The sequence below is a fragment of the Molossus molossus genome, unplaced genomic scaffold (assembly GCF_014108415.1).
Source record: "Molossus molossus isolate mMolMol1 unplaced genomic scaffold, mMolMol1.p scaffold_m16_p_6, whole genome shotgun sequence".
Taxonomy (NCBI): Eukaryota; Metazoa; Chordata; class Mammalia; order Chiroptera; family Molossidae; genus Molossus; species Molossus molossus.
The window spans coordinates 11,884,678-11,899,528 of NW_023425399.1; the positions used below are offsets into that span (position 1 = coordinate 11,884,678).

Below are 14,851 nucleotides of genomic sequence, written 5' to 3' on the forward strand. Positions count from 1 at the left end.
AGATTTAAGACATTTAAACAACACACAATAGAGATATACCACACTCTGCACTCTACACTTAGAGACTGCCTTTCCTCAATATCAGAATGTAGGTCACTGAGTAGGAGCTATTTAGAAGGTTATATCTTTGGAGGAGACAGCTATTTACTCTGCCAGAACTTAAGGCAAGGTGTATTAAAAAATCTACAGAGCTAATTGTCCTCTTCAAGGTCTCCTGCCCAGTGACTGAGGCTAAAGGCACATTCGTAGTTGAGTAGCCAAGCAGCATGTCATTGGGATGAGGAAGATGTGAACAAGGAGCTTCATGCATGGAAACACCAGGACCCTGAGGCAGGTGTGTTCTCAGTGAGGGAGCAGTAGGGGGTCATGCTGGGGCTTTACCTGTAGTTTCCAAAGGTTGTAACCTGGAAATTCACACTGTTCCCCCAGCTCCCGGACAGCTGTAGATCTTTCGGTTGCAAAATGCTCCTTGATTTACTGCAAAGAGCAACCTCTGCCACATGGGGAAAGAGGTAGGTTCAATGGTGGGTTTCTGGAGAAACTCCTGACCAGCCAGGCTCAGGAATCAAGGAGCCCATTGCATTTGAAACAACGTCCTAGGAAAAGTTGAGAAATAGAGAACATCTCCCCACCATCATTGTAAGTGATTTAGTACATGTTACTAGGTTAAAGGGTAAATTTTTAAACCCAAAGGGTGGCTTGATATTAAGAATTTAAGGCACTATAGGGCTTTCTGAGTAATCTTGGGGGAACTGGAATTATAATAAAGACAGTCTTTGACTAGGGAACTCAAAAGCTAAAAAGAAGTATCATAAGCTCCTAGGCTTGGATAACACCAGAAGTAATAAGAGGGATCCTCTTGTCACCACAAGGTCATCTGGGATCTTTTTTGCTCCTGGGGCACTAAGACCCAGTGCCATATGCCCAGCTCTCCTGAAAAATCTAAGTTTCATGTTATGAGTGGTGCAAAGAAAGGTGCTCAGCAGTGCCTGGGATTGTCTCAAGAGTGAATGTGGGCAAACCAGCCTTGCGACTGTTCCGGATGAGTCGCTGTAATCATTCACACGTGGCCTCTCACCCAGAGCCAGACGGCGGGCAGTGTCTGGGTACATCACGCACAGCACCATGGAAGAGTGTGGAACCATTGGGAGGGTCCTGGGACTGAAGGTCCTGCCCTCCTTGCCACGTGACCAAGCCCCATGCCCATTCTGCGTCTCGGTTTTCACAACTACGAACTAAGGGAATTGGTGGGTTATCACTAAGGTTCATCCGCATGTGCTTTGTGTGTCTGGCTTGTGCCTAAGCCCCGCCCTTCTTCTCATCCCACACAGGCCCCTGCTTCGCCGCTGCTCCAGCTTCTCCAGGAGGAACGTGGCTCTCCTGCTGCTTCTCCCCCTCTCATTGGAACAGACATTTGCGGAGCTACACAAAAATGTCCAAGGTGGGTTCAGAAAAGCTGCAGCCGCTCATCCTTAGTAGACACTCTTGGGGACTGAGGGTGGGCGCGAGGCGAGGATTCGTGTCGGATACAGCCACTTCCACAGTGGCTTCAGAGCCTTCCCTCACCTGCTGCCCGAAAATCATTTCCCTAACTTTCCCCGATATCTGTCTTTTCCAAATTTAATTTTTCAGAAAGGAATCAGTCACTAGACAGGAGCCTGAGGGCAGAGGGCCAGTGAGGAGGCTGTTGGAGCACGAGAAAGGTTGGAGGAGGTCAGATGCTGACTTGAGGAAGTTGTGGTAAAAGTGGGAGAAGAGATGGAGTTGGAGATTTAGGAGACTGAATTGACCGAAGTTCGTGACTGATATGATGCTAGGCTGATAGAAAGGAAAAAGCGAATCCCAGGGCAACTTTTTTTTTTTTTTTTTTTTTTTATCCTCACCCGAGGACATTTTTTGATATTATGTTCAGATAGAGTGAGAGGGAGAGAGAGAGAGAGAAGCATCGACGTGAAAGCAACACATCGAGTGGTTGCCACCCACACGACCCAACCAGGGCAGGGGACAAACTGCAACCGAGGTACGTGCCCTTAGCGGGAACGGAACCCGGGTCTCTCCGGACCGCAGGCCGACACTCTAACCGCTGAGCCAAACCGGCCAGGGCCCAGGGCAACTATTGATGCCAAATGTCAAGATGGGAGCAGACGGAAGGTGCTGTTTGGGCACTGGGAGACACTTCCGTTTCAAACATCTTGCAACAGAGGTGCTTAGATGCTCAAATGCCGTTCTCTGTGGGTGATTGGATAGAAGTGTCCTGGCCTGGAAGAGCAGATAGGTCTGGGGGAGATAGGGAATCAGTCGGATTGTCATGGGAGTGGATGTGGTCACCTGGGTAAGGTGTGTCAGGTAATGACAAGAAAGGGCTGAGACCAGAGCTCTGGGGACCGTCCCCAGTAACTGCAAACGAACCCCTGGGGTGTGTATCACAGAGGAGACTACGCACACAAGGTAAGTGGCCGAGAAGGGCTGACAGGGAGGAAGGAGGATTCTCAGTGATAGTTCAAGCTGAAGGAGGGATAAGGCGCTACCATGACTGAAACCCCAACAAAGGTTTACATGGCCCCCCAAAACGGGGAGCAGGCAGAATTGGCTGCAATCAGCACTAGTGAAGGAGAAGTTGTCTTTATAATGCCAAGGTTTCTATAACTCTTTGCCTCTTTGGAGGTGTTTCTATATGATTTGCTTAACTCTGGGCCCAGACCTGGAACACTGGTTCCCGAGGAGTGGCCTACATCACGGTGCCCAGCTGGCTGCTTCAGGACCAGCTAGGAATCTTAAAAAACCTGACTCCCTAAGGCCTCACTTCCTAGACATTCTGATTTAGTCCATGATCTATATTTGCTAAATGATTCATAGGTGATTATTTTTTATCCTCACCCGAGGACATTTTTGCATTTATCTTCAGATGGAGCAGGAGGGAGAGAGGGAGGAAGAGAGAGAGAGAAACATCGATGTAAGAGAGACACATCGACTGGTTGTCACCCACATGACCCTAACCAGGGCTGGGGACAAATCGCAACCGAGGTACGTGCCCCTAATGGGAACCGAACCTGGGACTCTGGTCCATGGGTCGACGTTCTAACCGTTGAGCCAAACCGGCCAGGGCTGATTCATAGATGATTTCGCTATACACTCCAGATTAGGAACCATAGGTTTTACTTAGCTTCAGGCTATCCTTGGAGGGTGCATTATGGGTGAAATGAGAGATAAGAAATATAGTTAGAAAATTTTTTAAGTCTCAGTGGCCAGTCCTCAGGGAGAAGTGGGGCTTCTGGAGTGAGCCATGGATTAGAAATCCCTAATTCACTGTGTTATCCTATCTGACCTCATTGTTTTTTAAACCTATGAAATTAGGAGGTTGATAGTAATGAGTATTATGGTGTTTGTAATTCTAAACTTCTATAGTTCCAAGACTCGGTATTATCTAAAAGGATCATGCCTCTCTGGTCAGCCCCCACCCCCCACCCCCGGGAAGATGCTCAGTTTATAGCCATGAAGCCACGTTAATCACTGTTGCTGCGTAACCAGTGAGCTCCGCTCAGGACTGACCAGGCTGAAATCAAGGTGTCATCCAAGGCTGCGGTTCTCCCCTGGGACTCAGGAATCTCATTCAAGCTCACCGGGTGTCAGCAGAATCATCTTCTTGCGGTTGCAGAACTGAGGTTTCCCTACCGGCTGTCAACGTCTAGAGGTCACCCTCGTTCCTTGGCACTTGGTCTCCTCCATCTTCGAAGCTACTAACAGCATAATGGATTCTTGTTATAGTTTGAATCTCTCTTAGCTCTTCTTCTCTACTAATTAGGAAAAAAAAACAAAACACCTCTTCTTTTTAAGGACTCAACAGATTGTATCAAGCCCACTTAAATAATCCCAGTGTCTTAAGGTCAACTGACTTGAGATTTTAATTCCCTCTACAGAATCCCTTCACAGCAGTATTGAAATGAGTGTTTGATTCAATAACTAGAGGATGGGAATCTTGGGGGTGCAACGTTAGAATTCTGCCTCCTACAAGCACTGAACAAAGGAAGCCATGTCTAGCCCTAAAAAAGAAAGGGAACAAATTCGTATCTGCCAAGAGCTTAGCATGTGCCAGGCACTGTGGTAAATGCATTATAGGCACCATCCCACTTCATTCTTCTAAGTAGTCTATAAGGTAGAGATTATAATCCTCATTTTACAGACGGGGAAATTATGACGCAGACAAAGGAAGATATTGTCTCCAAGATGTTTTAGCTGGCGGTGTTGGAGTCAAGCCCCCAAGCCAGATCTATCTTATTTAAAGTGCTTCTTCCATCTGGCTGGTGTGGCTCGGTGATTGAGCATCGATCCATGCACACACCAAGAGGTTGCTGGTTCGATTCCCAGTCAAGGCACACGCCCAGGTTGTGGGCCAAATCCCCAGTGGGGGGCATGCAGGAGGCAGCCAATTGATGTTCTCTCTCTTTGATGTTTCTATCTCTCTCTTCCTCTCTCTCTCTAAAATCAATAAAGAAAGAAATAATAAAGTGTTTCTTCCACTCCAACATTTCCTCCCCACTTAGAGGTAACTGTGAAATCATATAGTAGAATTCAGGTTGGTCTTGAGCTCACAGGGAGTTAGGGGACAAAATCAGGCCTCCTGACTCTTATTTCCACCTCATTTCTACTCCTCCTCACCAATCGGCTTTCCACGTCAACTAAAATACTAGAGACAGAAATTAGGCATTAAAATATGAAGTTTCTAGAGCAGAAAGGAGCTCCTGAATCGAAGGCAAGGATCTTGGTCCCTATTGAACCCCCAGTCCTGGAATCCAAGAAGCTTCCCTGTTAGTTCTACCTGAGCACACATTTCTGATTCAGATCGATCTAAATGAGCGAAATGAGCTGAGAGTGGTAAGAGGCAGACCCAGTCCCCAGATACAAGCAGAGCAAGAACTGAAGATTAAAGGCAGAGGGCAGGACGGAAAGAGTTTCACTAGTCACCTTTGCCATGGGAGAAGAGCTGAACCTCTCGGTGGATATGCGTTCAGACATGTCTTTCTTGCAGAGAAACCGGGAGCGTGCCCAAAGGAGAGGGTCACTTGTACCGTTAGAGTTCCAGACTTGTGCAAAGAAGATTTCTCCTGTAAAGATTACCTGAAGTGCTGCTTGTTTGCCTGTGGGAAGAAGTGCATGGATCCCTATGAAGGTAGTGGCTTCCAGGCTGAGGGCAGAAGTGTTGTTAGAGGCGCCCTACGTCCTGCTTGGTCCAGAGCTGGCTGGACAGTTCCCTGGGATGGCAGGACAAAGAGGCCAGGGTTTGTGCTTTGCTCCTTCTCTAATTAGACTCCCAGTTTTCAAGTGCATGCTCACTGTGTGTCAAAAGACTGTTCGCACAGTGGCAAATAGAAACCTCAATCAGCTTAGAGAGTGAGGTTGTTATTGGACTCTCTGGCTTCCGAGGAAGTTTTCTGGTGTTGAGCATCTAATAATAGGGAGCTGTGCATTTTCTATGCTCCATTCGACAAATACCTATTGTCAGTGCCCTTTGGCCAAAGACTACCAGGAACACACCTGTAACTGAACAAGTTGGGTTTATTACATAGACACCCTGAGGCATCTTAGGGTTAGGAGCTGTTAGAATCTACTATGGGATTGAGGCTTTGAGAGGGTAATTTCAGGGATGGTCTAAGGAAGTGGGGGTTTGCTCTAAATTGGATACTATCAGAAAGTGGGGGCAATTCTATGAGTACCTCAGTGAATCTCAGCCGTAGAGAGGGAAGGCTTGAATGAGGATAGAGTTATAATTGGTAGAGAAGCAGAAATCACTTATAGGTGTTAGGTATATTGTGGCTTCCACAATGATTTTTTGGGGGGAGATGTCACTTTATTCTGGTCTCAGAGTGACCTTGTTTGATGTCGATGTCCTGTGAATTTGTTCATGTCCAACAAAAAAACAACATGACCTAGCTGAGCATCAGAGAAGTTTCCAGTCATGAGGGCCTGGTCCCCCCCCCACCTCAGTATTTTATTGCTCCTATGTGGCACTGTCTTAAGCACTTTGGACAAGTCCTGCCCTCCCAAAACTCAGAACAGTGGAAAGATCAGCTCCAAAGTATTCTCATGTATTCTTTTTTTTTTTTATCCTCACTCGAGGACATTTTTGCATATGTCTTCAAATAGAGCAGGAAGAAGAGAGGGAGGAAGAAAGAGAGAAAAACATTGACATGAGAGAGACACATTGAGTGGCTGCCACCCACATGACTCCAACCGGGGCTGAGGACAAACTGCAACCCTTAGCAGGAACCGAACCCAGGACTCTCCAGTCTGTGGGCGGATGCCCTAACCGCTGAGCAAAACTGGCCAGGGCTCTCATGTATTCTTCACAATATCCTTTGCAAGATAGAAATGATGCTCGGAAATGCTATTCACTACAGAGAATTCATAGTAGAGCTAGGACTAGAACGTTTATTGACCATGGCTCTTTCTATGACTTGAATGGTAACACCATGAACAAAGGCTGAGGACCTGATCCCTTCCCTCTTTTGCTACCTTTTACGTTCTTCCCTCTTTGCTTCTTTCCCTCAGAACCCTGCATCCTACCCTCTGATCCAGGAAATTGTGTGCGTTTTACTAAACAATGGTATTATGACTTTAAAAATAAATTATGCAAACCCTTTCGCTATGGAGGCTGTGGTGGAAATAACAACAACTTCCTCAGCAAGAAAGACTGCTTGGAGGCTTGCTTGTCAACTGGTAAGACTCCTATATTGACAATCTGAAGGCCTAGTCTAACTAGAAACAGAATACCTGCACTGTTATAGGCTCAGGCTTCCTTCAAGTCTTCGCTCTGTCATTCACTGGCTGGGTAATCTTGGATCAGTTGCCTGCCATTTTGCATTTCAGTTTTCTTGTCTATAAAATGGGGATAATAATAGTATTTATCTAGTGGAGTTGTGCTATAAAATGAGATAGTGCACATAAAGTGTTAATAAACTTTGGCCAATGGGACCTGAGAGCCATGTGTACCCCTTGGAAGTAGGTGTTTCTTCATCACATTGACCTGTTGAGTATAACCCCTGAGGACTCACTCAAGATTGAATTATAGACAGCTCAGCTCTGGAATGCCATGATGTAGGGGTAGAGCATGGAGTAGGTGAGGGGTAGGTGGGATGAAGGTGAGGGTTCTGGATTCATTCCTTATTGTAATGACCATCTCCAGTGATGTGGGAAGACAGGGTCCTAAAGAGATTAGAAGCCATATGACCTGGATTAAAATCCTACTTACTACAGATTTCTTCACCTCTTTGAGTTTTGAGTTTCTTCCCTGTAATACTGGAATAATAGCAAAGACCTTTATTGAGTTGTTGGTGGGATTATATGTGATCAAGGACATGAAGATTTGACATGGCAGCTGGTCAGTGGTGTGGGCTCAGTGGATGGTAACAATTGAGATGGGGACCACTGATCAAAGGCAGCACTGTGTGGTTTACAAGGCAGTATTGGCATTTTGACCTTGGATTCTGTGGGGCAGGTTGAAAGTGTCTCATCTCCACCATTTTATAGATGAGGAAACAAAGTTAGAGAGGTCAAGTTTGTTGGCCAAGGATTCACAGTGGGTCAGGGAAGAACTGGAATTATAATTCCATGAGCCTGAATGGCCAGGGCAATCCTGTGGTCAACCTGATGAAATCAGGATCACAAGCTTCCCTTGGGAGGCTGTAAGGGATCATGTCACTATAGATAAGACGTTGGCCCTCTCTCAGGAGCCAGCAGAAAGAAGAGACCAGGGAAATGGGCTTGGGCTGGTTTGTGGGAATCTTAGGTTTGGGGCTTACAGAGAATTTGACAATAGCTCGGAAAGCCAAACATATTACAGTCTGAGTCTAACCCGAGGAAGAAGAAGATGAAGACAACAGGAGATGTGTGCAAAATCCTGAAGAATTTATTTAAATGTCATTTATGTGCTAGTGACCCACAAAGGTGTATCTCCAGCCCAAGTCTGCCTCCCAAGCTCCAGCCACTTACTCTACACCTTCATCTGGATCTCACAAATGCCTCATATTTAACTTTTCTAAAACTGAATGCCTTATCTTAGCTCTCCCATCTCAAACCTGCTATATCCATAGATCTCCCCATCTTGGTGGAAACAAACAAACAAAACCCAACCAAACTCCTACATTACCCTTGATACCTCTCTTTCTCAATCAACATCAATTAAGCAATGATAACAGATCCAGAATCTGACTGCTTCTTCCCACCTCCGCAGCGGCCATCCTGATACGAGGTGCCATCTTCTCACCTGGATTATGGCTACACCCTCCTCACAGGTCACCATGCTTCTATCTTTCCCTTTTTACACCATATTATCAACATAGTAGCCACAATGATCCTTTCAAAAGGTGAGTCAGATCCTGTCATTCCTCATTCAAAGTAAAACCAAATCCCCTAAAATGGCTTACATTGCCTTGTGCAGATTTCACATAATTACTCCTATTTTATAGAGCAGGAAACTGAAGTCATTCATTAAGTGGCAGGACTAGGAGTTTACCTTGGGGCTTCAAACACCAATCTTAACTCTTTTTCTACTACTATTCTTTTTCTATCCTATTCTTCAAATCCCATAAAATGTGAGGCATTTCATTCTTCCACAGCCCACTAGAGGTGGGAAGAATGAACCAAGTCACAGAGATCTTAGTTTTTTGTTTTTGTTTTTGTTTTTTTTATTATTATTATTTTTTTTTATCCTCATCCGAGGACACTTTTTCATTCTTTGTTCAGATAGAGCAGGAGGGAGAGAGCGAGAGAGAGAGAAACATCGATGTGAAAGGGACACATCGAGTGGCTGCCACCCGCACGACCAACCAGGGCCGGGGACAAACTGCAACCGAGGTACATGCCCTTAGCGGGAACCGAACCCGGGTCTCTCCGGACCGCAGGCCGACGCTCTAACCGCTGAGCCAAACCGGCCAGGGCGAGATCTTAGTTTTGAAGGGAAAGAAAGGCTGCTTGAATGGTCAGGGGATGGAGTGGGGTTTGAAGAAGCTCATATCTGCTCTTGTTTTAGTCAAGACAGGACAGTGCCCGTTCTTCCCTTCCAAGGCCCGTGTGGAATGTTCAGCTTCGTGTAAGAGTGACTATGATTGTCCTGACACTGAAAAATGTTGTGAATCCATATGTGGCTTTGTTTGTTCCACTGTCTGGATAGGTGAGAATGGGGATATGCTTCCCAGAGTTTATGGGGCTGAGGATGCCATGCTGTGTCTTAGGTTGACCTTAGAGGTCTCTTGGGAACCTTTCCCCTTCAATGTCCAACCAATGCTCTTGTGTTGCCCTCTGATCTCAGGAGACTATTATTATCCTATTCTTCAAAGCCAGTCATGCATAGTATCACTCCCCATTTCCCTCCATGAAAACTCGCTTATTCTGAATTTCATTCTTCAATGAAATTGAAGGTGCCTACAAGGTGACAGGATGCACTTATTCATTAAAAAACAAAACAAAACAAAACAAAACAAAACAAAACAAAACAAAACAAAACATAACATAACCATTGAGTATAATCCTAATAAGCCCTTATGTCTGCAGAGAACTTCAGAGCATGCACAGCATGTTCACATCCTATAAGATGTGCTGGGGACAAGATTGCTAGCAAAATGCTTTTGGGGTAGAAGTGAACTCCCCAGCCACTAAAGCTAGTGTTCATTTCCTGCTACAGTGCTCAGATAGTATTGTCTTGTTCCAGGGATTGTCAGTGTTTTGGGGTACAGCATGGTATGATGGAAGGAGTCAAGGCTTTTCAACTGACTTCAACTTTTCTGGTTTTCTGTGTGGCCTTAGGCAACTCACTTCCTCTTATATGGTCCTTAATTTCCACAGATTTTAAAACAAGGAAGTTCTAGATAATACATAACAAGGAAGTTCTAGATATTACATAATACTTCTTTCACCTCTGGTACTCTGGATAGATTTAGATAACCCAAATCCATGGATTCTGTAGGGACATGTAGGAATACTATCAGATTTTATAAGTCAGAGATGGCAAGATGTTTTGATGCTCCTCAAATTATTAGCTGTAGAACATTGATACTCTACATCCTTCACTCTATTGTTACCCGAGGGGGGAAGATAAGAGGCTTAATCAGAAGAAAACTCCGTTTAGGGTTCCCAAGATTCCCCAAATTGATCTCAAACAATGATCGAGCATTTCAAGGTCAAGTCTTTTGTTTTATCCCATAAAGTCAAAACAGGTTTCTGCCCACGAAAGCCCTCAGTATGCTTAATCATCGATAAACCCATTTGCCAGAAAGATGAGGACTGCCAACTGGGAGAGAAGTGCTGCTCACGTTGTGGACTGAAATGTCTGGAACCTGAATAGATAGTAAGTCAAAAATATTTTCTTTTAAAACATTTATTGATTGATTTTTAGAGAGAGAGAGAGAGGAAGAGAGAGAGAGAAATATCAATTTGTTGTTCCAGTTAATTAAGCGTTCATTGGTGGATTCTTGTACGTGCCCTGACCCCAGGATCAAACCTACAATCTTGGTATATTGGGACAATGCTCTAACCAACTGAACCACCCGGTCAAGGCAAGTAAAAAATATTTTCATCAAAATAATTCATTGTGAGTAGCATGATAAAAAGCCATCAATTTTGTCCTGTATCCAACTACTTTGTCAAATTGTCTTATTACGTGTAACTATATTTAATGAGGTTATTGTGATTTTTATATATAATTATATCATCTGAAACTGATGATAAATTTGACTCTTACTTCTTTCCAACTTTATGACTTACTTTGTTTTTTTGTCTTATATTATGTAGAACCTGCGAAATAATGTTGAAAATAAAGTCAATGGCATCTATTCCTATGTAGTTTTTTTAAATTTTAAAGTCAATGTCTTCTGCTATATAAGATACATTTGTTGTTGGGTTTAGGATAAACGAGTTTTATCACATGTAGGGTATTTCCTTTTTATCCATTTACAGCTGCTATTAGAAATTACTGCTGGATTTTAGCGAATACCTTTTAGGCATTTAGTCATAATAATTTTTCTCTTATGGTTTGTTAGTATAATAATTGTATTACTAAATGTTTATGTTGAATCATCTTTACATTCCTGGAATTATCTTACTCATATTGAGGATATACTTGTACTAATACACTGTTGGTTCTTTTAGCAAATAGTTTATTGGGAATTTTCACACCTATAGTCAAAAGAAAAATAAGTTTATGGCTTTTGTTCTGCTATTTGAGTCATATTACTTTAAAAAAACTAACATGGGAAACTAGTTGTAAAACTTACCTATGTTTCCTATGATCTGTAATATTTTAAATAATATATCAATTCTCTGTTCTTTGATGAGTAGATAAAACTCCAAAAGCATCTAAGTAAGGTTCCTTCTATAATGGTATCTTTTCACCAGTTTTTTTGTACTTCATCTCATAGTCTGTATAGTTACTTCTCCTTCTGTAAATTTGGTCTTTTATGTTTGCTAAAATGAATCCATTTTCTATTTTCAAATGTAATATTTTAGAGTAGTATAAATTATCCTCTATATAATTATTTTCATTTTCTTAACTTTGGTTAATGTTTTCATTCATACATTCACATTTCCATCCCCCACCTATGCACCTACCATTCAATCCATTTACTCCCCATCCACCTGCTTTTCTAGCCCTCTAATTGACATACCTTTTGACTCATCTATCTTCCCACCCATCATTTTACTCATATATCCATCCACTTACCTATTTCACTCATCTTCCTTCTACCTATCCAGCTGCCCATTTTAAATCTAGTGTTTCTTCCATATACCTATTATCTACTCATTTTTCTTTCACATGCACATATTCTTTAATACCCATAAACATACTTCTCCATCATTTCTATACCCTCCTCCACTTCATCTACCTACCAATATACTCATCTACCTTCCATTCAAACAGCTTCCACCAATAGATCCATTCACCTTATCTTAACCTAACCATCCTTATGATCAACCCAATCCTCTTTATCCAGCCATTCATTCATCCATCCTTAGCGATGTACTCATGCACCCAAATTCTATGTTACCCTCACCCATCCTTCTTCCTACTCATCCAGCCATCTTCCTAATCATCACACTATGAGCCACATATCCACCTACCAATCTCCCACCTACCTTGCTCATCCAGAAGAGTGTACTGTGTTTTATCTGGGCCTATTTATGTTCTAAGCACCAGGTTCTAGATATAACGATGTTCAGTGGAGCTCAGAGTTTATCTGTGGAAACAAACGCAAAAATCGGTAATAGAGTTAGATGTACAGGGAACAACACAGAAAGCCAGTGACAGGAAGTCAGACCAAGACAGGGCTTGGTCTAATGAAAAAACAGGAATGTCCAGGTAAAGGGCATCTACTTTGGTGCTCTTTGGAGTCCCTCATTCTGAACCCAGCAATGGTCTTAGAACAGAAGTGTGGCTGGGGCAGAGGTGAGGCACCATGACAATCAATGAGAGGTGATAAGAGAAGGAGAAACAAAGACCCAGGTCGATCCTTACCCAACCTCTCCAAGAAATTAGGTGAGGGAAGGGGTCAAAAATGTCATTTATCCCAGACTCCAAAAACAAAGTTTTATCTCATCTGCTTGGAAAGCGAGATCCTTGGATAGGGCTAGAAATTAGGCAGAACAGAAAGGGATAGAACAACAAGAAATTTTGAGTTTTGGAGCCTCTGTGTGAGGGACAGCAGAGGGTGTTAGAGGCAGGGGCAGAAGAAACCAAGTTTCAAGGGCTTCTTGGAGGATGCTGTCTGGGTTGCCTGATTGGCATCCCCATTTCTCGCAAAGGCGATGGCTTCCTGACTCCTGCATGTGGTTATCCGTGGGCTTCCCAGCTCTGGCAAGGGCACCATGTGCCAGAAGATCGCCCATAACTTTGGCCTCCAGCATCTCTCCAGTGGCCACTTTTTGCAGGAGAACATCAAGGCCATCAAGACCAACACAGAAGTTGGCAAAAATGTCAGACTAGTGCATAGAGCAGTGGTTCTCAACCTTCCTAATGCCACGATCCTTTAGTACAGTTCCTCGTGTTGTGACCCCCAACCATAAAATTCTTTTCGTTGCTACTTCATAACTATAATTTTGCTACTGTTATAGCGAAATTAGGCAACCCCTGTGAAAAGTTGAGAGCCGCTGGCATAGAGAAAGGACTTTGGGTTCCACATCATGTGATCACACACCTAATGATGTCAGAGCCGGAGAAGAGGTGTGATCAGCACTAGCTACTAGGTGGTTTTTCCTGGGACATGAGTTCAGGCTGAAGCCCTGGACAGAATCTGTGACCTGGATCTGTTTTTTTTTTAGGGTTAATAGGCGTCTTATTGGCTGATCTGGGATTCTAACTACTATTTTTTTTTTTTTTTTTGCCATTGAATTTATTTATTTTTTTCCACTGTGTACTTTTTTTTTAAAATTAATTTATTTTTGTTACAGATGTTCCCCCCCCCCCCCACTGATTCCCCCCTCCCTGCCCTGTCCCCGGCTTTGTTGTCCATGTCCATTGTTCATGCACACATACATATAAGTTCTGTGGTTTATCTCTCCCCCACCATCCCCTCTTCTGGGGATTGTCAGTCTGGACCCCACTTCCACATCTCTGGGACTACCCCATTCCTCAGACTGTTATGTTTATTATATTCCACAAATAAGTGAGATCATATGATACTTGTCTTTCTCTGTTTGGCTTGTTTCACTTAGGATGATACTTTCCAGGTCCCTCCATGTCGTCTCAAAGGATAAGAGATCTTTCTTTCTTTCAGCTGCATAGTACTCCATTGTGTATATGTACCACAGCTTTCTTATCCATTCATCTACTGATGTGACCTGGATCTTTGAACATTTGATTTGAAACCCTCGAAGGTAGTCTCAGCCACCATTTTAGCCGGCGGGTATATAACCTGGACTTCAATCCACCTCACTCATCTTTCTTCTACTTATCCAGTATTTCTTCCATATACCTATTATCTACCTATTTATCTTCACATGCACCTATTCTTTAATAAAAATCAACATACTTTATCATTTCCATATCCACCGCCCCTCCATCTACTTACTAGTCCACTCAATTACCTTTCATTCAAACAGCTTCCATCAATAGGTCCATTCATTCCATGTGTCTACAATTCATTTTTTCTCTCAGGAATGACACCTTCTTTTAGGTATCCATGCTTTATATAATCTCTTTTCAGACATTCTAGAATAAAAGAATTCAGCTTCTGCTATTTTTATTAGACTTTTTGTTGTTGTTGTTGTTTTATATTTGTTTTCTCCCTTCCTAGGCTATTAATACAGATAGTTATTGCTTTTGTCCTTCTGAAATTCCTTTCTAAGAGTTGAGCGCTAGGCAACAATGTTGAATCACTTCATGCTCCAAGAACTGGTCAATGGGATTGATGACGTCACTAGTAAACCATTGGTCCAGCAGGATGATAAACCTGAGGCAGTCGCTGCCAAGCTAAGACAGTACAAGTATGTGGCAAAGCCAGTCATTGAACTATACAAGAGCCAAAGAGTGCTCCACACGTTTTCTGAAACGAAGACTAACAAAATCTGGCCCTATGTTTACATGCTTTTTCCTAATAAGATCACACTTATTCAGTCCAAAGCATCATACTGAGCCTATCCAGTGGAAGACCCAGGAAGATATGGTCTTTCGATTGTATGTGTACTTTTGGTGCCATGTCCCAATTAGAAGCTGGCTGAGATAGCTTGCAGCACCTTTTCTAGTGTAAATGGTGAACTGATATGAAAACTAATGAGTAAATAAAGAGTTCATGAAGAGCCCTGGTCGTTTTGCTCAGCGGTTAGAGCATCTGCCCGTGGACCAATGAGTCCCAGGTTTGATTCTGGT

The 14,851-nt window shown here is 43.3% G+C and overlaps 1 protein-coding gene and 1 pseudogene across 1 annotated transcript; both read left to right on the plus strand.

Annotated features, from left to right (window-relative positions):
- The first annotated feature begins 1,125 nt into the window (after positions 1 to 1,125).
- WFDC8 (WAP four-disulfide core domain 8) lies at positions 1,126 to 10,336 on the plus strand. Its single transcript, XM_036244679.1, has 6 exons — positions 1,126 to 1,133; positions 1,332 to 1,441; positions 5,027 to 5,167; positions 6,547 to 6,714; positions 9,026 to 9,166; positions 10,200 to 10,336. The coding sequence occupies exons 1-6, from the start codon at positions 1,126 to 1,128 to the stop codon at positions 10,334 to 10,336; spliced, it is 705 nt and encodes a 234-aa protein (XP_036100572.1).
- A 2,456-nt stretch (positions 10,337 to 12,792) lies between these two features.
- On the plus strand, positions 12,793 to 14,617 carry LOC118619048 (annotated as a pseudogene).
- The last annotated feature ends 234 nt before the right edge of the window (positions 14,618 to 14,851 follow it).